General features: G+C 40.6%; 1 protein-coding gene and 1 long non-coding RNA gene across 5 annotated transcripts in view; one reads left to right on the top strand and one right to left on the bottom strand.

The window, feature by feature from the left end:
- Positions 1-25,209, top strand: part of LOC306960201 — a 508,646-nt gene that overhangs the window by 36,051 nt on the left and 447,386 nt on the right. The gene's annotated exons all lie outside the window — the stretch shown is intronic.
- grm8a (glutamate receptor, metabotropic 8a) overlaps positions 1-25,209 on the bottom strand; it is a 431,389-nt gene that overhangs the window by 90,254 nt on the left and 315,926 nt on the right. For all 4 annotated transcript variants that reach the window (XM_079552404.1, XM_079552402.1, XM_079552405.1 and 1 more), the window contains exon 6: positions 8,864-9,067. In XM_079552404.1, the coding sequence (XP_079408530.1) occupies positions 8,864-9,067 (204 nt within the window). The remainder of the gene's footprint in view (positions 1-8,863; positions 9,068-25,209) is intronic.

The raw sequence follows: 25,209 nt of genomic DNA, 5'->3' as shown, positions 1-25,209 counted from the left end.
TCTCCCCTAAACGCTGTGCTGTGTTGCAACCATAGACTGTGTATATATAAAGGACAGCTTCTGCTCACTCCTCCCCGTTTACCACAATGACCACATTCGAGGGGGAAACATGGCTGATTTACAGACTCCTCCTCCCCAGCTCTGACGAAGCCTGTTCCTAAAAAGGGCATAAGGGCGGGATCTTCACTGTAGACTCGGCCCTTGCGTGACGTGTAGCTCGCGCTGCTCCAATGCTAACAGTCCCTCATTAAGTATGAGATTTCTAAAATTCTTCTTACGAAAACCAGCCTGGTCCCCTTAATTGTAACTAACCCAGTGTTATCACAGGTAGAATATCTAGCTCTAGATAGTTCCAAAAAAATCGGGACCAGGCTTTAAAGTTGTTTTTAATGTGTCTAAAGTCCAATGCTTTTCAATGGGGAATAGCGGCGTTATGGAGGTACTACAGCAATGGCAGCCGCTAGTGGCCAAAAAGCAGAGCAGCCAGTGGCCATTGGATGCAACAGATAGGGCATCTGTTTCGGATGCCTCCTGGTCGCCTCCCGCCCCGGAGCTGTTCCAGGCATGTCCTAGTGAGACAAGGCCTCGTAGAAGGCCCAGGACACGCTGGTGGGACTATGTCTCCGAGCTGGCCTGGTGTCGCCTCGGGGTCCCCCCAGAACAGCTGGAGGAGGTGTGCGTGCATCGGGAAGTTTGGGCATCTCTGAGACTGCTGCCTCCGAGACCCGGCCCCGGATACAGCGGAAGAAAATGGATGGATGGATGGATGGATGGATGGATGGATGGATAAACGTTGTGGACCATGCGGCCATTAACATTGCTCAGGAGACACGGACTCTACAAAATACGTTGGCAAAAACTCGCTCCACCAAGCTTGAAAGATCTCCTGCGTCTGATGATGCTGTTCAGCCCAACCACTCCGGACAGAAGATAATCAGATTGGTGTGAAAGTGCCTTTACCCCGGACTGAGGTCAGGTTAACAGAATGTCTTTCGTAGCATGGATTCCAGTAGAACACATTTTTCTAATTGGATGCACGGTCGGTCATATACCAGGAAAGTGTCAATTGTACCTCGTCAATGTCACTCACAAAGTTGAATCCTACATTTGCGCACAGTGACAGACTTGACAATTGCTAAAGTTAGCGTCTTCACACTGTGCCTCTGCCAAAGTCGGCTGCTGATGACCGTAATCACGATATTGTTATCGACAAATGGCTTGTCAGCCGTCTATTCATCCAGCTCTCTCGAAAGTCCCAAACCATCCAATTGTGACTTCTCTTTCACACTGATTACATTACTGATTACTTTCGATGGTATAAAAATGATCTGCGATGGCTTAACTTTTAAAACTTAACAGATAACAAAAAGGGGGGACAAAAAAACTCCCTTATAAAAAGAGCTTTATCCTCTGCCAATCACAAAAGCCTTTTGTTGCCGGGCCAAGATGATAATGACTCCCAACAACTTTAAATCATTTGTTCTTTCTCTTCTCTCACGCATCTGCCAAAAAAGAGAATTGTTATAGATTAAAAAAAGAGAAATGACCAAAAGACAATCTATGGGTTGGCAAGTTCATCTCCATGCATTCATTCTTTTCCACAAGCGCTCTCAATCTTTTCTTCTTTTACTGTTATCAATGTCAAACTAACCTCTAAACAAATCAATAGCCTGCACTTCTAATTGGACGCCTCACACATTTAATCATAGACAAAACGGCTTTGATGATTGTTTTCATTTTCTTGAAAAGCACAAGAGCTACATTTTAATCTGATTATCGTTTTCAAACTGTGAAAGTCGGCGGTAGTTGAGCTGCTGCCCAGTCGGGTTTCGAGCTCTTACAGACTTTCAGATCGCGCTGTGGATTCCTGTTGTTCACGTGAGGCAATTAGACGTACATTTCAGTCAGAGCTCAGGCAGAGACAGGGTGGAGCAGTGAACTCGGTGGACAGCTATGGAAAACAATGAGCTAGAGGTGGGTAGAGTAGCCAAAATAAGTATTTAAGTGCTAAATGATGCCTGATCAAAGGGGGTTAAGGCTGAAGTCAAGACTTATACTGCCTAACCCATTTTACAATATTAGTACTTTGTAAGTACATAATGTAATAGGACAGGAGACCCTTAGGGTTAGGGCTTAAGGTAAGGATTAGAATTAGAATTATGTCGTATTACGTTATGTACCTACAAACTACAAATACATGTTATTTCATTGTGTATCTAACCCATAGGTACAACTTATTAAACATTGTTACAAAGCCCTTTACATTGTACTAAATTTAGCTATTATGTACAATGTATCAAGGGTAGTGTAAAATAAAGGGTTACCCAACTGTGACACATAATACAGTTTCTCTTATACCAACGATGGTAACACGTAAGCACAAAACTTAAACTTCAACAATCAAATTATGTTATGCGATTCACTTCTTTTTTAATGATCATCATACAAGTTTTCTATACTTCTCCATAATTTTTTACTTACATTTTCTTAAATGCCTTGAATAGGTAAACCGTTCCATAGATCAACTTCTTTAACTGATAAAGGCCTCCCCTGTGTATTAGTCTTGGCCATGGGTTTTTGTTGCAGATCAGTTCCTCTGAGGTTGTATCTAGATTCTTTCATTTCATTTGTAAACAGGGAGGAAACATGTGGTTGTGAGCCTTGTACATCACAAAGGCCATGCAATTTTAAGATTTTTAATCTAATAAAGAGTGGATTTGTTGGAGCAAGGTATTCTGCATTGCGGATCACTCTTATTGCTTTCTTTTGTAATAAGAAAATAGGCTGAATATTAGTTTTATAGGAATTCCCCCACATTTCCACACAATAGCTAAGGTATGAAAAGATGAGTGAATTGTACAGTATATATAATGCATTTTGTGTTTCAGTGGTGAGATATATTATTATATATATATTATGACAAACAAAACGTGGAATAATCTATAAATATATGGAAATAATTTGATAACAATTAGGGCTGTCAAAATGAATCGCAATTAATCGAAAACATAATTAATTGTGATTAATCGTGATTAATCACATCATATGTTCTGACCAAACACACTTCTGCATCTGAGCGCACACATAACCCGAAAGACAAAGCACAAAGCACTTACTATTGTAAGCCAGGAGTCTCCAACCTTTCACACAATACTTTTATGAAACAAAAGCGACAAAGAGCTACTTAAACATCAAAAAGTCTAATTATCCTATTTCATCAAAAATGATTTTCATGTTGTCCTTATACTCTACTGTTCTGTTCAAAATGTTCAGCATCAAAGAAAAATGTCTCTAAAATGTGATTATCAAATCTTTCCATAATTTTGAAACAGTGAATATTTGGTTAGTGAAATGCGCAATCAATAATCAAATGCTTTATATGTAAGTGTTTTATGTTGGACAAGTACAAAAAATAAAAATTATTGTTAGAGAAAAATTAACCACGATTAATCGAATTCCACAAGTGTGATTATTGGCGATTAAGAACATGTACTGATTGATAGCTCTAATAACAATATGTCTACCTATAGTACATATATACCATATACCCTTTTGCACAAATCTTGCGTTTTAACAATTCAGATCTATGGTGGCAAAAGAAATATACTCTTCCATGGAAAAAAGATTTGACTACTTGATGCTGAACCAGGAGGAGCCTTGGAGTGTGGAGTTTGCATAGTCCGGTCTCCTCTGGCCTTCAGTTCACCTGATATTCTGCCATGTGTTTTAATGTTGTAAGAGTTTGTGTATGTGCGGGTCTGTGTTTTCCATATTTTATACAAGAGAAATATTAAATTGTCACAGTTGTGGATGTGTATTGAATGTTCGTGTTCCGCTTGCCTGCCTTCATTACACAATTAAGCGCCCACTGTCTTCTTTTCAGAAGAGGAGAATGAATACTTAAAGAGGGTATGGAGTGTTCCATCAAATATTCATCTCTTTGTTATTTGGAGTCTTTGATCTGCAAAGTACACCTCTGCTAAGATCTTAAAATTTGGGACTGCAGTGATGGGATTCTGGCAGGCAGGAGAAGGCTAGGCGGCAGCTGCTTTATTATTCATTTATTCCTATAAGAACCTGCAGTGTGTGGACAGCAACATCAACCATAAAACAGTCCACTGACAAGTACAGCCCCCCAAAAAAGTCAACTTTCAAAAGGCATGTGATTAGATTTGCTTTTTTGGAGCAAGGCACTTTTGGTAAAAGACTAGTGCACTACGAAGGCATTAACAAAAATCAATTTTAACAGCGTTTTTTTTTTTTTTTTTTAATGTTTAGGTTAACATTGTTTGTGACCTAAGAGCTCGTAGTTGGAGAAAAACTGAGCCAATCGGAACTCGTGCGTGTACCGATTGGTCAACAGTGTCATGTGATCACTGTCGGCACAACACAGGCCCCTTCCGAAACCAGTAATGAGTAATCCGCCATGACAAGAAGCTTCCGAATTGGTCTGTCAGTTAGGAAGGAGTTAGGAAAAGGAGCCTCAATGGTAACTATCAAAGCCACTTTAGCATACGGACGTGTGCTGCTAACTCACCGGCGATTAGGAGCTATGTGCCATCCCATAAGCCACCACTCCGCCAATCCGCCCACCCCCCTCGGCCCCACCCTCGAGTGATTCATGCGCAACCACTGTTGACTGAAAGAGCTGTTGAGATAAAATAAGGCTAAAGGGAAATGTGAAGGATCATCTGGATTCCTCTTTTTTTTTTTCCTCCTTAAATGTCTTTATTTGGACACCATGTTGTTGCATATGCAATACAGTAGGTGGCGGCATGCACTTTTGTTTGCTTGCAGTCCGCCAATGACCTAAAAGAAGAAGAACAGCAGCTGTTGGTGATGTCACTTCCCCTTCCCCTGGGTAAGGACGGTCGAATTGGGCAAATGCTGCTGAAGCAAAAGTTCATGAACTGCATAGATATCTAACAGTCGACCCCATGAAAGGTTAAGGATTAGTTGATAGTGTTAGTGCTTAGAGGCAGTCACAGTTCTGCAGGCTCCAGGGCCTCCTTGTTTATAGTCGGCGACAGAAGAATTATGATGTATTTCCAGTGGATTTAATAAGAAAAGGAAATGGGAGCATTACAATTAGGAACAATCACTTAAACACAGTTACAATTTTAAGTGATTGAAATAGTTTGCCTTAATGTTAACCTCTGGTGTTTAACATTAATGCATACACCAGTACTATGCATACAAATGTTGTAATTTTGGAATATTGTACTTCTCCTAATGTGATTAATTCTAAAACTGTTTACCACTACCAACTAACTGCATTACTACTACGACTACGACTACTACTATGACTACTACTACTACTACAATACTACGACGACAACTACTGCTACTACTATGACTACTACTACTGCTACAATGACTACTACTACAGCAACTACTACTATGACTACTGCTACTGTGACTACTACTACAACAACTACTACAACTACTACTATGACTACTGCTACGACTACTACTATTACTACAACGATACTATGACAACTACTACTACTACAACGACACTACGACAACTACTACTACTTCTATTATGACTACTACTATTACTACAACGATACTATGACAACTACCACTACTACAACGATACTATGACAACTACTACTACTTCTATTATGACTACTATTACTGCAACTATGACTACTACTACAACTATGACTACTACTACTATGACTACTACTACTACAACTATGACTACTACTACTACTACTATGACTACTATGACTACTACTTCAACTTCTATGACGACTACTACTACTACTACTATGACTACTTCTACTACTACGACTACTATTAATACGACGACTACTACTACGACTATTACAACTATGACTACTACTACTACTACTGCTACTATGACTACTACTACTACTACTATGACTACTACTACTGCTACTGCTACTACTACGCAAACAAATGTTTGTAGTGTAATATTGTACTGCTCCTAATGTAATTAACTCTTTACCACTAGCGTCACATTCTCTTCTGTCCAAACACATTGATAGAGTTGCAGCATTTGGCAACTTTCAGAGAAGTGCAATGGGACGATGGAACCAGAGTGAAGAGCCCATGACCTTGATGTCATGGTATGATTTCTCTCACATCGAGGCTCACAATAACACAGACATACACCTGAGCACACTGTCGCGCCGCAGCGAGAAAGAGCAATCAGCCTCTTCCTGGTGAATTGGTCTCTGACACAATGACAGACAGCGATAAGGAACAGCAAATACCTGCGCATTCTGGAACCAATTTCAACAACAGATAAAACCTATTCACATTCAAAGTAATGGTCACATTGTTGATCTCTGCTCCTGCCATTTATAGTGCAGTCAATCTTTGTGCAGTCAAGCTTTTTATGTCAGCAATATACTGTATATGTGAGCATTACATTTAGTCTTCACACTATGACGGGTTATGGTTAGATGTTAAGTAAAGATATCCTGTAATAATAGCATCCTGTGTAATAACATTATGCTGCCCAAGTTTATCTAATGCAGTGTCATGCTGTCTGTGCTCTGATTAAAGGGCTTCTCCAGATTTTATGAAAAAAAAAAACAATATTACGTTATTGCTCAAATAGCAACCACCAGCAGATACAACTCTCACTGTGTCAGTATTGCTGCCTGGTCTTTGCTGTTTGAAAGCCGGACACTAGGCACACACCAGAAGCACATGGCTGTTTAATATGTGGAACAAAAGGAGGGACTTTGCGCTCCCATTCACAGCTGTTGTACTCGATTCTAGTTCTGACTCTGCTCTAAAGGCTAGATGGACACAGTGCAAACCGAACGAGAATTCTCTATAATAATGTTTTAGCAGGCGCAGAGCCCCCTCTGTGAGAGTATAAGCTGCATTAGCATGCACTAGCATTAGCGAATACTTTGCAATAAGTCTATTATTTATTTCTTATGGGAAATTAGCAACGGACCAAAGACAACCGTTTGGCAGGCCGAATCTGGCCCTCGGGCCGCTGATTGAATAGGTCTGGTCTACGCGATCACCGATTGAAAAGATTTATACTGAAATATTCATCTACCCTGCTTACATCATATACTGCAACAACGACTACATCTACAACTTCTACGACTACTACAACTACTATGACTACAACTACTACAACTACTATGACTACTACAACTACTATGACTACAACAACTACAACTACTACGACTACGACTACTACTACTATGACTACGACTACTATGACTACTACTACTACTATGACTACGACTACTATGACTACTACTACTACTACTACTACTACGACTACAACAATACTACGACAACTACTACTACTACTTCTACTATGACTACTACTACGACTACAACGATACTACGACAACTACTACTACTTCTACTATGACTACTACTACTACTACTACTACTTCTACTATGACTACTACTACTACTATGACTACGACTACTATGACTACTACTACTACTACTACTACGACTACAACAATACTACGACAACTACTACTACTACTTTTACTATGACTAATACTACGACTACAACGATACTACGACAACTATTACTACTACTACTACTTCTACTATGACTGCTACTATTACTACTACTTCTACTATGACTACTACTACTACTACGACTACAACGATACTACGTCAACTACTACTACTTCTACTATGACTACTACTATGACTATTACTATGACTACTACTTCTACTACTAGTACTACTACTACTACGACTACAACTACGACTACTATGACTACTACTACTATGACTACTACTACTACTACTAATACTACTACTACTACTACTACTACTACTACTACTACTACTACTACTACTACCACACTTTGCTGTAAAACATTTAAACAATACTTTTACTGTTAGTATTGTTATGATTCCTATGTTTTGAGCCTGTTATCTGACATCTTGACTGGCACAGTGCACAATGTAATGGCAGTGGCTTTAGTGCAGGTCTCCACCTCGGCGCTTCTCATCTTCGTCTCTCTTATCTCAGCAGGGCACATGGCTAAAACAATTCCCACTGTCACCTTTAGGGGGCGCTGAACTCAAAAACAAAGACGTAAACCAAAGCTGTTTTTGCTGATAGTGTCCATTCCACATGCTCTACTTGTAAAAGGTGAGTGTTGAGGTGACCAAATGAAGACGACTAAGCCACAATAAAGCATGATGTAGTATGTCCACGTCAACAAATAAGGGCAAATATGGGCATGTGCCTACAACAATTAATACTTCCACAAGGGACTTCTAAGGGGTAGACTGAAAAACAGAAATACTGCAGTACAATTACACAATTACATGATAAAAATGCACATGATAAATCTCCTTACAAGCTCTTTCCCTCTGATTTTTGTCTTTGTAAGTCTATAGTCATGCATTACGCATTCAGCTCAACTCCTGACAGAGAGAGACAGGAAATTAAAAGTAGACGGAAAGGCAGGCGCAAACGTCCACCTAGATTAATAAAAGGATATTTTAATGAACTGTCTGATCGTATTAAGGAGGAAATGAGCAAATATTTTTCAGCCACTTGAAACTGTCTGAAATTACGGATGTAACAAAAAGAAATGATAAAGTAAGAATAATGTGGTGAGGCCTTGCAAATGATATACAGTAACAGGGAAGGAAAAAGTGACTTTGAATTTTTTTCTCGGAGGGGTGTTAAATTTGAACACCCCTCTGAGTTATTTCAATGTCAAGTGGTATCTCCTTGTTAGGCTACAGCACAATGAATGAAAAGCACCAAAGAAAAAGACAAAAGTGCTCTTCATACATTCCACTCATTGTAGCCTGATAATAATTTCTGGAAGCTCTAACAGGAATAAAAAGAAGTTGACTGAAAGCGGGTAAAACCTACCGTTGAATCGGACAGCCCTGATGTGGTTGAGCAGCTCTTTGCCGTCTATGTTGCTGGCCATGCGAGGACACAGGCCCGGGTAACCGTAGCAGAGCTCGCGGTGCATTCGGTGCAGAGCGTGAGCCATGGCATAGACGGCGTCCATCACAAACTGCACCTTCCCCTCCTGCTCGTAGCTGGAATCGCGACCCACCTTCTCCAGACCTGAGGGAGGACAGCGAAAGACAAGACAACCTTATTTCACCACCAAAGAGGCGTAAGGAAATGATGATTGCTGATGTTTCAGATCGTGATTTATTGGGAAAGTGTTTTCAAAGTGACATATATTAAGTATATTAGGACTCATTATGCAAACTGATTATCTCTTACATCTCTTTAATATGCAGCTGCTTGTATTCATTTACATACAGCTTCAAGACTTCATGTTGTACATATTCATTGCTTTAATTGAGCGTAATTTTCATTTTATATGGGGCTTGTCTTGGTCTAGTTATTTATAGATCATTTTGTTTCTGTTACCTTGTATATTAAAGTATACTTAGTGTTAGTGTGCTTTTCTTCGAACGGTCCAGTTGTTTTTGTTGCTAATGTTACCTAAGTATTATTAATGGCAGGGGTGGGCCAAATCGTATTGCATATCGTTATCACAATATAATTTTTTGATATTCTTGTATGTTTTTTTTATGGTTGTGGACACGATATAATTTATGTTACGCTCAACTCCATCAGAGAATAAACACTGACCGTAGAAAGCAGGGACAAGTGCTTAGAAAGTAAAATGAAAATTAAGAAAAAAAGAATGAAATATCTTTGCATTCATCTTCCAAATAGGCATCTGGCTGGAATTTTGAAGTTATTTGTCCGTCGTCACTTATATCGTGAAATATATATCGTTATTGTGATATAGATTTCAGGCCATAATATCGTCCTGCTCTAATTAATGCCACTATTTTTATTCAATATCCCTCGTTTTTACTTTGCGGTTGCGGAGATGCAATTTCACCAATGTGGGATAAGTAAAGGCATTCTTATCAACTTATCTTCATGCAAAAAAGTTATGCTTCGGCGAGTGCATTAGGCCTGTCACGATGACAAATTTAAAGTTCAATATATTGAGGCAGGAAAGTATCGCGATAAACGATAATATTGACTCTAACGATACACCGCAGGCAACTCTTAGGCATAAAAATGACAGTAAACCTTTGTTCTAAAAGTGCATCCTCAAATCCTAAAATAACACACAAGTTGCAACAAACATGAAACATAATGATTTTATTCATTTTTTTAAATAGGGGTAAATGCTAATGAATGTACACAACAATAAGTCAATATAGTTATTGTCACTTCCAAAGTGAAGTAAATTTTGGCAATAAAGGATTCATCTCCCCTCCTGGGACCGCGACCTAAACGTGATGGAGGGGTTTGAGCACCCGAATGATCCTGGAGCTCTGTTGTCGGGGGCTTTTTGTGCCCCTGGTAGGGTCTCCCATGGCAAATAGGTCCTTGGTAAAAGCGGTTCAGAAGCCCCTTATGAGAGACCAACAGGCCCGGTTAGAACCATGAGGCTGTCCTCATGTGGACCCACCACCTGCAGGAGGAGCCTAAAGGGGATGGTGCAATGTGCTTTGGGCAGCTCCATCTGCTGCCCCCACGACCCGGCAACGGAAAGAAAATGGATGGATGGATGGATGGATGGATGGATGGATGGATGGATGGATGGATGGATGGATGGATGGATGGATGGATGGATGGAAGTATTCATCTTTTATATATGTTCAGTCCTACACTATTATAATGGTAAAATATATTATTTATAAGCAGTAAGTCATTCAGTCTGAGCAGCAGCTCTCATCCTGACAGTGACAAATACAGTAAGACCCAGGAGACCATTCTCACCCTCACAGTGACACAGAGAGACTAGAACAACATGTTCCCACTTTAGATCCTCTCAACCTCTGATAATGGCATTTGCTTGTACATGGAACCGAACATGTCGATCCATTTGCAAGTGTATTTTATCCCTATGCAAACAATAATGATTCTACAATTGAGATGTGCCAATACACATCTATTATTTTTTCCTATGTTCCTGATCAGCCCCCTTGTAATTAATGACTCACTCTTTGCTTAAGTTCATGAGCTGGCATTGAAACATAAATTCAGATTTGCATCTGGCCTTCATGCCTGTGTGAGCGCAGATACACAAACACATTCAAACAACCCCATAAACTCGATTTATTCAGAAGCGTTTGGTAACACCTCATTAGCACAATAAGCTCATAAGAGACAACAGAGTAAAAATAAAACTACCTTGATGCATTCATGCACATCAATTATAGCTGATAACACTGGGCATATCGGTCTAAATAAAGCACGAACAAGATCAACATTTCCATGTACTGGCCTTTGCCATTCGTTTCCAGCCGCAGATGTTTTACTGCAGTTATGTGCTTCTCATAGACTAAATGAAATGACTAAAATAAACCTTTCTTTTTTTTGTTTTCTTATAGCTTGAGAACTTTTGATGAGACTAACTATCGTTCTGCCAACACCTCAGGACAATGGAAAGGTCACTCTAAGACAGGGGAGGGCGAGCTAGAGATTCAGTTCTGTTCATTACTCAACTCATTACTCAGGTACTCATTAACTTGTTGCATCGGCCTAAAAAGCTGATCTACAAAAATATCTAATGGACAATAAGGAAAACTCCTGAAAAGCAGCAATAATATGTTAAAACACTGCAAACAAGAATGCTATCTGAAACAACTTTTGCATTCATTTAATCTGATCAATGATTTAATTGCATCTGGCGACTTATCAAGCAAGTAAGTAAGTAAGGGCTTTATTTGTCATCGTACAACTGTACAACAAAATTGTGTTCAGGTGTTAGTCCTGAGTCGCTACGACCGAGCCACGCCGCCACCGTGGGCCAACCTGAGCAGCATGTTTTTGAAGATAGCGGGAACCATAGCACCCGGGAGAAACGTGGCTGCCTTCAGTGCTCCTCTGATCCTCTGAAACGGTGCAGCGCCTCCTGGGTTGGTCCCTGTTTCAGAGCGTGGTGTCCTGCACTGGTCAGCTCCTCTACCTCCTCCTTCCTCCTCCTCCTCCCTCTGCTGCACAAAAGTCTTTCACCTCATCCACCATCATCTTCTCCTTTGTCCCTTCCCTGTAGCGTCTCTTGTGGCGCCTTCACTGTGCTGCAGATGGGAGAGGCTCTTGGTGCCTCTTCAGTGTTTCAGAAGAAGAAGTTTGTAGGTCTCTAATGTCTTTAGCTCGTAAGCTAGCTGTTTGTTTACTTTCAAAAAGCTGCTTTCTTCAGGACCATTATGGACTCTTTGTAGTAAAAACAAGTAAAAACAACAAATACAGTTCGCAGAAAAGGCAAAAAAACAACAACAACAAAAAACGCAGCTGTACCAAGAGAGAGTGAGGTTGCTCCTTGTTTACACGTTACCAGAAAGGAAAATAGAAAATGCATACATTTCTGTAGAGACTCATGATGTTATTGGATTAGCTGTGAAAGGCCAATTTAACTAATGAACTGATGTCCTGCCTTGTGACTGTCCTGAAATGCTGCTAATTAATGTTTTCTAACCCACTATAGCGTATTTCCTGGTAACTGGATGATGTTTTAATACAAGTAGCAGATAAACTTAATACCCAGAGTGTAATAATACATACACTACATATATTTTGTTCAAGTTACAACTTCATATCCGTTGCCCAAGTTGGCCTTTGCATAATTTTAATAGCACTCAGTAAACACTGCACATTACAGACATTTTTAAACTTACATAAGCATTAACACCTGCACGGACCCTGGAGTTTTCATTCACCATAAAGATTATTACACGATGACACCAATTACAGTCGTGCAGTCAAACAGAGCACAATTTTCCAGATTGCTCCCAGGGCATCGGGGCAAACTGCAACTCTGTGCTGCTGCGCAATGATGATATTGTGCTTCATGAACAACACTGCACCAAAATCTTAGTCAGTTACGTGGTTTCGCAGAGGCTTGATCAAATAAGCATGGCAAACCAACAGCATGTGTCAGAGTCAATAACATAGCATTTAACGCTCGAAACAGTCAATCAACAACAGACCTTAGCCCAGCAGCCTAATGTTCCCCCATAATCAGGAATCTAATTATGCTAATGGCCCATAAATAAAGACCAATTAGACAACCATTTGCATAAACACAACTCTATGTAAAACAAGGATGGCATTAAATAGAGATTTATTAATCACTTTAGTCCCACGTTGCCGGCTCGTTATTCATTGCTTTGAAACTGATTGTTTTTTTTCTGCCATCTCACGTTATAATGCTAGGAAAATGGTGGCAGTGGACTGAAGATGCTGTTCATATTCTACTAATATCCAGGTTGCTAGTAGTACAGGCTCTATCAGCAATATCCTACAATAATAAACACATGAAACATAGTGAAAAACTGCAGCTATATCAAGAATGTCATTTATCCTGCATTTGTTTGGCTTTGGTTTGTTTGTATGTATGTTTTACATTTTGCACTACATCCCCCATCCACAGCATGGAATTCAAAAATGTTGTTTATGCACTCCATTTCCAGTATTTACACTTTCAGTTTTCATATTACCATGTACATCCATATCCAGTTTTCATTTCCAGGCTCTCAGGATGCAAAGATCCACACACCATTACTCTTATCAATATCCATGTTCTATCTTTTTCATTCACTTTGCACACACAGAGTTCAGTGCACTATGTTCCTACTCTGATCTGCAGCAATGAAGTGTGGGTCACGACCAAAAGGATGAGATCCAGGACACATGCTGTCAACATGAGTTCCTCCACAGGATGGTGAGGAGATTGGTCACGTCCACCAGCTAAGGTGGCTTGGGCATCTGTTCCGGATATTATGTGAGCATTAAGTTGTGATATTCTTTCTTACCCCCGACTCTGTTTCCTCTCACCATTTTGCATCTCTCTTAAGGTAAGAGGCGCTGCAAACCTTTGTAAGTTCTGAGATAATAAGTATTTTAGGCCAGGATGCAACATTAATCAGCTTCGTGCAAGAAAACGCAATCCCGCCTTGAGACACCTAAACAGCACGGTCTGTTTAAAGTCTTGCTAACTGTGCGAACACTCCACTCTCTGTTTCTGGGGATTGCATCAGGTGAACAGGCGGATGGGTGTCAGGATCTCTGCATAGTATAAACAGTATAACAACTTAATGAAGGTGTTCCAGGCTGGTTCAAATGGGGATGTACATATGCAGCTCACGCATTCATCAGCGCACCCAAGACAGTAGCAGTCCATGGTCCTGTTGATGACTACTTTGAACAGTTCTAGGCTTTAAGCTCGGCAAACTTTAAGTATCCATATTCGACACAATGCCACAGGGGCAACCAGATCCAAGGAGATCTGAACTGCGTTACCTACTGCCCTTTTTTGGGGGGTTGATGTGAAATCTTCTTAAAGCAGTACTAAGTAACTCATGCCCCTAGAGGCCATAAGTGCCACTGCAGGTGTCGTAGCATGGTGCAATTTTGTACTCATTAATTGTCCGTGAGAGTAAATACTACACTGACAATGAGAGAGAGGGATGTTGTTCATCCAATTACACAATGGAGATCTTTTTTTTTTTCATTTAAACTTGGCTGTAAATACTGTTTAAGTGGTGCTAGCCCGCAGTTAGCTTTGCCCGTTAGCCTGTTAGCTTCTTTTTTGGGGTGCTATTAGTGTGTATTGGGGCCTCCGACCCGTAGGTAACAAAGTTGCAAGTGTAATTTTCAGGCCAGAGACACCAGGAGGAGATGAAAGACCCCCAATCATCCCATTAACACTTGTATTACCCCTATGGACTACGAAAAGGATTTATCAAGGTAAACAAGTTAACTATATATCATTACTTTTCACAACTAATATATGTCCAAGCAATTCGGGCATTCTGCTCTCCTAAAATTTCCTCCGAAGGGCAGGGGAGCAACTGAATTTTGCATTGCATTATGGGTAACATTTGTCTTCTCAACTTCCGGTTCTGTCTCCCGTAGCGTTTTCGTTTGCTCTGCTTGCTTCATCTTCTTCTAAAAAAGGAATACAATTCTGTAGCTGATATTTTATGATGCAGACTTTGACTGTACCGGCTCCCTACATTTGACACATTTGTGATTTATTGCAGACTTTTCATCAACAATGAGTTGTAGGCGATTGTAACAAGCTAACGGGGCTAACCTGGAATAACCATTGTCCACTGTCACAAATAATTGTCCTTCATTTGGACGTAAGGGCTGGATATGTGCTTAAATACTGTAGAGATCCTCGTGTAGACTATGGGTATAGTCAAAGATCCATAGGACATGGCAGTAGCAAAGGGGGCTAGTTAGCCCCAAAACAGCAGTTATTTTTCAGTCAAGAGCTCCTTCCTACGCTTCAGAACACATTTAAAATCACTCGCCCCTGCATGACATCTCAATCAATGGTTTTGTATAGCCCAATATTACAACAGGAGTTGCCTCACAGGGCTGCATCAAACATTAAGGCAATGCAGTATGCTAGCAACAGGAGGTGTGCTACACAACAAACAGAGTCATTTTTTGATCACAGCGCCGCTCAGTGGATGAAATTTTCGGAGATCAGAACGCCCGAATTGTAGGTTGAGGGAGACTGGAAGTGATTTTTATGGACTAAAACAGTACATTTCAAGCAGTTTTTGTCAACTATTGAAAACAAAACGAAAGGGATGAAAAGAGCCGGATCCATGTTTCCAATGAAACATCCAGTTTGGTTTCTGTTTGGTTTCTCAGGTAGTCACCCAAATAAACAAACAATTGTGGTCCTTTGTACACTACTTTTTTGTTTCAAGTGTTCCATAGTATATTTGGCTGCAGGGGAGTGGGAGTTAGGAGGACATTACAAAATACATACAGCTCACACAATCTGTTTATGCTGTTTATCAATATGATGCAATGTGAAGGGGAAAAAAAGTTCCTGTAGCAGTTGTTTTTACTTCCATTCAGACTGCAGTTCATACTCACAGGTTCAAACTACTATGTTCCCCAAAGGATCTGACCACACCCGACCCACTGCACCAGTTGGTTGACTAAACTTGCTCGACATCTTCTTAAGTGAAAGGAGGAAAACTAGTGGCTGGCATTTTGTCTCAAAGGATTTCAGTAAAACACAAGTCTGAGCTTAAGTTTCCTTTTATTGGCATTGGTATTTAGATCTCGAAGCAGAACATACAGTTTAAAGAAGGCAAATCCCTCAGAGGCATATGCTTTCAACTGTTCTTCTAGTTTTACACCAAATTACTCTATAAAGGGTTGCTCACTGACTTCCGAGTCAAGTCTGTGAGAGCAGCAAAAACATGACTAACTTTGATAACGCTGAAAAGCTCACAAAGTGCTCATGGCGCTGACATGAAAGTCGCGTGCTGCTTTTACTTTAAAACTAGTTATATTTCACTTATCTTTCTCCAGCATATGGAAAAGGAGAAAAAAAGAAAAGGAAACTGTCTATTGGGAAATATGCTTTTGCAATGTTTGAGCAAGTGTGCACTCTGACATCACTTGGAAAACAGAAAGATGTTATCTTTATTATGATGTAATTATACGTGTGTAGATAAGCCAAACCAGGGGCAAGAGTTTGAGAATTAGCACTAGCTATGAACTTCACTTTAGCTTTATGTCTGATCGCATTATCCTTGCCAAATAAATGACTTCATTTTCTTACTTAAAATATATGAACTTGGGAGTTTCTGTTATTTACAAATATACCGGCTTTTACTTATTCAAAGCCACACTTTACCCAATAAATACAATTGAAATACAAGCATTTATTTTATGACAGATATTTACATCATTGAAAAATACCTCATAAATGTACAAACAATCATTTGTCTTTGCTGTGAGCGGCTCACCTCTCCTAACACATGACTTTAACTTTATCGGGAGTGGGTACATCTCCAGCTCATCTCCATGGAGATGTGACTAAAGTCAGCAGAATTTTAGATTTAGGTTCTCATTCAAATCCATGCTTTGGCTACCCACTGCAAAAAAAGCACTTCATGTGTCGAGCGGGTCATTAAGACAATGGGCCAGATCTTGTGGCAGCGCACGGAGGCAGCGCAGGCTCTTGGCGAATTATCAAGTGGCGGAGCTATATGCGCCATACGCCTCTGCCACTTGTGAGGGGGCGTCACAAGAGGAGGCGACTGCACTGATGGCACGCTGACATTCATTTCCTCGTTTACATTGCGCTGCCTTGCAAGAGAGAAAGAGCTACAGCGTCCACTGTGGCGCGGACCGGCTCACGTTTGGCGTGAACGTGGAACAAAACAAATGCACATGTTCATCCCCCACTCCCCCATAACCACTCTACCGGCCGCGGAGTTGATTTGGTTGGAGGAAAATGTGTATCTCCACCCACTTAAATGTGCTAAGTCTGGAGTGGCAAGATCACAAAGTGCGTTCCTACTGAGCGTAAAATGTCACGCTATCGTCTGTGTTTTCAGACACAAGATCGGGCCCAATGTGTTGTACTGATGTCAACAGTATATTCCAAAATTTTACACAGTCTTAACCATGGATGATACTTGGAATTAGTTTTAAAGCAGTACTAAGTTCACATTTACCTTGATAAATCCTTTTTTGGGGGTAATACAAGCTAACGGGCAAAGCTAACTGCGGGCTAGCACCACTTAAATAGTATTCACAGCCAAGTTTGAGTGAAAAAAATTAGCTCCATTGTGTAATTGGATGTACAATATCCCTCTCTCATTTTGTCTTTTCCGTCAGCGTAGTATTTACTATCACGAACAATGAATGAGTAAAAAACGTAACATGCTATGACACCAGTGGCGCTTATGGCCTCTAGGGGCATGACTTACTCACTTTAAATGCTTTAAATGGGTGGGTCTCTTACAAGGCTCAGGTTTCCCTCATAGACTTAAAAAACATGCACTGCAGCTAATCCTCCAGCAAGATAGCTCTGACCAAATGTAGATCTATAGCTGCAGGTCCCCAGGTGCTGCTGCAGTGCCCAGGCGGCAGTGAAGTCGGGTCAAATGCAGAGGAACATTTCCCTCCAGGGCAAATGATGTTGACTTAAATCTTGTACTTTCGTCCTCATCCTTGCAGTCGCGGGAGTAAATTTATGCATTAACATAATCAAATGTGATTTTGCTTTTCACTGAAGCGTCTCCAGCGCCTAATATCCCACAACACAACAGGCTCATTACGTAGTGGTGTTGGTGTGGTGCGGCTGACGGGCTGAGTGCGGTGATGGATGCCACCTCCACTCGTCGTGCCAGCTCTGTTTTAGCCGCACTGTGATTGATGGCACCGCGCGTGACAGACAGAGTAATGATTTGGACAAGCACCTTAATTAAACATCAATTAGAGCCACATACCCAAACCCCTCCTCCGCCCCATCCCCCCCCCCACACACACTTCTCATAGATTTAGATGCAAATGTGCACACGCTGGCGTATTTTCCATATAGAGATGCTGGAAATGTGAGGAATAACTGAATATAAACCGTGTGTTTACGGAGCTTTACAAATGCATGATGGCGGTGAATGTTTGCATAAAGGTGGGCTCATTAGCTTTTCTCTCATTTATCAAATATATTGAAGGAACTTAAGAATGACAAGATGGTTGAGTACTGCTTACTGAAAAAGACATGTATATCACTGTCAATACCAGGACGGGAGCCTTTCTGCGTAGGTTTGCTCCGGGTACTCCGGTTTCCCCTACCACTAAAAAGATGTGCAACATGTGAATCCTCCAGCCACGTGATTCTGACCATCAGCCTGGCTCCACATCATGGAGATGGGTCCCCGGGCGCGGCACTGCCGTTGACCACTGCTCCTTACGGGTTGCCCCAGCAGCATCGAAGGATGGGTTAAATGCAATGACAAATTTCCCTACAGGGACAATAAAGTATACAAACAAACAAACAAACAAATAAGTGTGCTCTGAAGGCTGTCATTTTAAAGAAAGAAGGCAAAACATAACAGGTATGGTTGTATTTATTAATTGGTTGGGAAAGTGTATGTTTATGAACATACAGAATCTCCATGTTATATTCCTTCTTCTGCAGTCATAATCACTGGCACATCCAAACACATCCTACAGCATAGGAGGAACAGTGAGTTTTGGATATATTGTAGAGCCAACATCTTTAAATAACTCTACCATTTGCAATGAAAAAAACATTTGCCCTGGTGCTCTCTCCATCGCATAAAAATACTAATTTGTGCAGGAATCCTGCATGATACCAAGAGTCTTTTTCTCACAGCGCCTCTTGTATAGCTCCTGTATTTGAGGCAGTGGGGGTCCAATAATCCCAGATGCACTTTCATCAGGAGAGCGTGGTCATGTGATGTAATGTTCCCAAACCAGCAGACATTCTGTCTTCACCCCATGGGACATTTCATTCCAAGTGCAAAACGAATTATATCTTTTTGTCTGACTGCGGCCGTGCTGTGTGGTCGGGCCAAAATGCCAACGCTGAATAAGAAATGAGCATCAAATACGAATCCAGCAAAAGATGATATGGCAGTGATGTGTTAAAGCCAATAGAGATGTCAATATGACATCGTATAGTGATTACATTTGGCGTTACACAGCATACATTTATTATGCTTTATTTAATCTACAACTGGTTTAATGTGTTTGTATCTTTTTTATCATAATTAAATATGAAACTGTGGTGTTTCTATAATATTGGCATAGTATACATGTATAAATATATACAGATGCATGACATAACTGAGGAGTAGGTGTGTTTGAAATGTCTTTGGGTGTGTTAATTAAAAAAATCCACACAAAAAATTAAGCACATTTGTAAGAGGTTTGAAATGTTATTCAGTAGTTCTTTTGTTCTTGGAAGAACCTTGTATGTTTTGAATGAACTCTGGTATCTCATTCATCAAATGTCGAACCTTTTATGAAAAGCTTTTTAAGTTTGTTATTATAAGACACCACTTGTCTGTATTTCACTACATGTTGTCCAGATTCATATAATTTGTGTAACCTTCACATTCAATTTTGATCATTTTGTTCATTTTAAATGCAGCTGCTTTGTTTGTAAAGTTTTGCATGGACTTTCTCCTCCATGACAGGATTTCATTGAACCTCAGACTGAGAGTGAGATGCACTGGTCACTTTTAAATCACACCTAAAACAAAAACAAGAAAAAACAGGCATATGTAGCTGATTTGTGTTGTATTTTATCTCTTTCTCCGGCCTATGGGGCTACAGATGGAAACGAGCTTTGCTATAATCTCGATTGTTTTGCATCGCAAACATAGATGTTCATTAATATGCACTGTCCCTTTCAAAAAGATCAGAAAATAAATGAATAAATAAATAATGTACATACATGTACAGGGTATCTGAGGCAGGGACATTCGACTGGAAGAGAAATGGCATGGATTTCAAACCAAACTGGCTGTAAATTTTATGAGGACATAAAATATGCATTATTACAAATGCGGCAGTTTGACTCCGATTGCCCATAACTGGATTTTAGTATGAGAGCTCATATTAAAATCTCTTATATTTATGGCTTCAGTTTATTTGTCACATCAACAGAGTATTGCTTTTTACAAAATGTAGCAGTCATTTACTTTTTGACCTGCAGAAAATTATCTCACACACCACATAAAACAAATAAAAGCAGGGGAAAAAAGTACTTTACCGTTACATAATAATTTTCATCATAGTAAAGTGTGTCTTGTGGCCCCAAAGAAAAGCAAAAGAGCCCACAATATCCCATTTAAATTTCCTAAGCACATCCCTCCCGCAGTGCACAGTGGGATTACAGCTGCACAGCGCGGGTGGGTGGGCAAAATTTAGACAGTGTCACCTGCAGCAGCGGAAAATTGAAGCGCACTAACCAATTAGAACTGAGCTCTGTATAAAGTAGGATTAAGGGTTTTTCAGCGCACTTGACATTTTGTGGGAAGCTTTTTGTGTGTTTGACGCAGCTGAAACGTATGTTTTATTTAGAGCCAAGGAACTGAAGTAAGTAAAAAACATCTACGTACACTGTAGAGGCAGGTACTAATCCAAAGGCTGTGGTTGTGCACACTGATTCCTACTTCTTGTTGCTTGGAAAATGTTATTCAACTTGAAGGGACTATACAGGGTTTAAAAAATTAAGAATAATGTATTTTCCTCCCCCTACATGTTCCAGCCATGTCCTAATGTGTAGAATGAACCCAGACCTTTTCACCACAACTGCCTCGAAAATCCTGCACTGTCACTCAGAAAGTTGTTTGGATTGCCGTCGTGCACGAGCTCAATATAGAACCTGCAGTTACACGTATGACCTAAGGTGGCAGTAATGAGTATAAAATGGCCAACTTGCATCTAGCCCCTTTAAAGAAACAGGCCACTGTTTTTCCATACTAAGATATGTTCTTACCTGAGCTTAGACGAGTTGATCCGTACTTGTCTGATCTTTATGCGTGCGCTCAGTCATGCACAACGACCAAAGATGTTGTTAGCGTTTGGCCTCTCCCAGTATATTCCTACAGCTCCAAACGGGGGTGAATTTGGAAGCTCTTTCACTGGCACGCAGAAAGACCAAACAGGTATGTATCAACTCGTCTAAGCCCAGGTAAGAACATATCACAGTGTGGAAGAACTGTGTGCCCTCAGTCACACAAAAACACCAAAGATGGCGTTAGCATTTAGCCTCTCCCAATGTATTCCTATAGCTCCAAACGGGGGTGAAGTTAGAAGCTACCAAGCTCTACGCACAAAGACTAGACAGTTACGTATCAACTCATCTAAGCTCAGGTAAGAGCATATCTCAGTACGGAAAAACGGTGGCCTGTTCCTTTAAAGATGCATTATGCAACTTTTTATAATAAAAATAAATAAATTTGGGATTTACAGTAAAGGTGCCCTGTTAACCACTCATAAAGCTGCTTGGTCACTACAAGGTCAACTATTATGTTTCTCTTCCACATGAAAAGTTGCATAATGCACCTTTAAACACTGCTTTTTTGTTGGTTCTTTATGTCACCCCCCCCCCTCCAACCGTCAGTTAGCATTATCTTTTCACTTTAAGTATCTACATTAAAGCTGATTTGAAGACATTTTTGATAGATGGATTGATTGATATGCAGTTTTGGGTGCAAGAAAGTGTCCACAACCGTTAGCCAGCCAGCTCTTCACAACGTCAACGTGACAGAAAACTTCCATGGGGAAAATTTCCTCTCCTACCGCCCAAAGTTTGAATCTTTACAGCATTATTTATTTATCACACCTCAGCCCTTGTCTCAGTCGTTTCTGGTTCAGTGATGCCAGACCTCAGCGGCAGCGGAGGTATGGATTTCATAGAGAGAATTAGTGCTGCCGTCGTTGCTTTTAAACTGATCCGGCGTGTGATGTCGGTGAGGATGTGAGGGCTTATCTGAGATCTGTGTCTGCTTTGTGCGTTGTTTCCCCAGGCCGTCCGTTTTACCTGACTGCACTCCTGAGCTCTGCGCCGAGCATTACAGCTGTATCGCACTTTCAGTGAGGGCGAAAATCAAGAAAACAAGATATTTCCACACCTGTTCAGCGATGCCTCTAGGTCAAAGTGAGAATACTACAATATGGAGCAAAAGTAAACGCCTGGCAAAACTCGGTCTATTTTGTGGTAGAGAAGTCTAGCCTTAGTGACAGTAGGGATCAAAGTAACGAAACGTATAAGTAAAAGGGAATGAAAACATGCCCCCAGGGGTTGAATGCAGTGGCCCCAGGGAATTTTCTTTCTAGTGGTTCTGGAATAGTAGGTCAGGAATCAAAAGTAGGCTGGAGTCAGTCAAAATCACTGTTGATGAATTGCTTTTTATTTGACTGACTTTATTATCAGTGCATTAAACGGCGGTGAATTTGGAAGCTACCACGCTCTTTCACGGGCACGCAGAAAGACCAGACAGGTATGTATCAACTCGTCTAAGCTCAGGTAAGAACATATCACAGTATGGAAAACACTGTGTGCCCTCAGTCACGCAAAAAGACCAAAGATGTCGTTAGCATTTAGCCTCTCCCAATGTATTCCTATAGCTCCAAACGGGGGTGAAGTTAGAAGCGACCAAGCTCTACGCACAAAGACCAGACAGTTACGTATCAACTCATCTAAGCTCAGGTAAGAACATATCTCAGTACGGAAAAATGGTGGCCTGTTCCTTTAAAGATGCATTATGCAACTTTTAATAATAAAAATAAATAAATAAATAAAAAGTTGGTATTTGCCTTTCTAGTGGTTCTCGAATAGTAGGTCAGGAATCAAAAGTAGGCTGGAGTCATGGGGCAAAATCAATGTTGATAAATTGCTTTTTATTTGACTGACTTTATTATCAATACATTAAACACTAGAACTAGAACTAGAAAATGTATGTTAAATAAACTAAAATCCCCTTCCCCCTGTTTCACCCGTAATTGGTGTCCGTGATCTGAGTTCTCTAAAGTCTGTCTGTATTGCACACACATCACACTTTGTCCACATCAAATGATCCCAGATGTACTTGATGTTTCGGGCAGCTTGTTATTATACCTGCAAGTGCTTCACAAAACTACAGGGGCACAGTCTTGCCAACCGTGAACAGTGTGCGCACCCTTGGTCTTTACCAGTCTCAAATTTGTCAACCCTGAAAATCTAGTCTGCTCATCAATTACTACTGGTACTGTCTGTGAAGGATCTCAGTCATACAGGAGTTGTCCATCTTCAATGGAGGTTCTTGAGTCATCTTCTGTACTCTGCAGTTGAAGTGTAGAACGTTTCGCCTCTCATCCAAAAGGCTTTGTCAGCGACACTTAAAGGGATATTTCAGGATTTTTGACATAGGGCCTTATTTCCTAGTTATCCAGAGTGTTGCTAATTTCTGGAGATATTTTTTTTTGTAATTGATGCAGTTCTTCTGTTTGGAGAGTTACGTGGCGCTAGGCTAGTGCAAGGCTAGCACATTTCTACGATATCAGCTAGCCTGCATTAAAAACTGTCTTACACACTCCACAGTGCACTGGAGGCAAATCACTTATAACGCCAGACTAACCATATAAATGTCTGTGTCAATAGAGTAATTATAACAATTTTGCATTTAAAATAACTTATATTTGAGCAGCATCAGCTTCGTGGTTGTATAAGCTAGGCGGCGGCGGAGTGATCTGCTAGAAAATAGTCCCTCAAAATGCGATCATTCATGTGATGCAAGGTCAGATATATTCCAAAAACTATTCTATTGACACAGACATTTATATTGTTAGTCTGGCGTCATAAGTGATTTGCCTCAGGTGCTCTGTGGAGTGTGTCAGACCGTTTTTAATGCAGGCTCGCTAATATCGTAAAAATGCGCTAGCCTAGCACTAGCCTAGCGCCACGAAACTCTTCAAATATAAGAACTGCATGAATTACAAAAAAAAAAAAATCTCCAGAAATCAGCAACACTCTGGATAACTAGGAAATGAGGCCCTATGTCAAAAATCCTGAAATATCCCTTTAAGTTTAAGCTCAGCCCGCAGACTAGATGTAGACCACTGGGAGTTTAGCTAGTCCCTCCCCTCTATGAACAGCTTTTCTCCCCTGTAGGTAAACACCTTTGTAGCTCCAAGTCTTTGTAGTTCTAAGTCTTAACGACCTAACTCACACCTGAGTTTCCTACTCTCTGCTGATCACTGCTAATTACCAGCCTATTGAACTGTCCTGGGCTGAGTTTCAGCCTCATTAGCAGGACAGAGCCCTCTAGGTCTGGCGCGCAGGAGGCTGCAGTACAGCGGGGACAGGTGAAATCTAAGCCCTCCATTCCTGTTCATGGAGGAATTTATTTTCTTCCGAATTTTTTTTTATTTGACTCTATATCTAATCTGCGGGCTGAGCTTAAAGGGACTATAAGGAGTTTAAAAATGTTAAAATTAAGTATTTTCCTCCCCCTACATGTTCCAACCATGTCCTAATGTGTAGAATGAGCTCAGACCTGTTCACCACAACTGCCTCTAAAATCCTGTACGGTCACTCAAAAATGTGTCACTTCGGCCCGAATTGCCGTCATGTACAAGCTTAATATAGAAGGTGCAGTTACACATATGGCCTGATGTGGCAGTAGTGAGTATAAAATGGCGAACTTGCTTCCAACCCCTTTAAACTTTAGTATCGTTGACTAAGCCTTTTGGATGAGAGGTGAAACGTTCTACACTTCAACTACAGAGTGCACAAGATGACTTAAGAACCTTCATGGAAGATACTACTGGTACTGTTAGTATTATTTGCCGTATAGCAGTAAGTAGTTTTGCTTTTGAATTAGCTTTCAGTGCTTACTGTGTGCAACAAAAAGCATCTGTTGTTGGTTCTGGTTTCCTACTCG

Source organism: Gobius niger, assembly GCF_951799975.1.
Source record: "Gobius niger genome assembly, chromosome: 2".
NCBI lineage: Eukaryota > Metazoa > Chordata > Actinopteri > Gobiiformes > Gobiidae > Gobius > Gobius niger.
The sequence above is the reverse complement of the archived record's forward strand: the minus strand, read 5'-3'. Positions and strand labels throughout refer to the sequence as shown.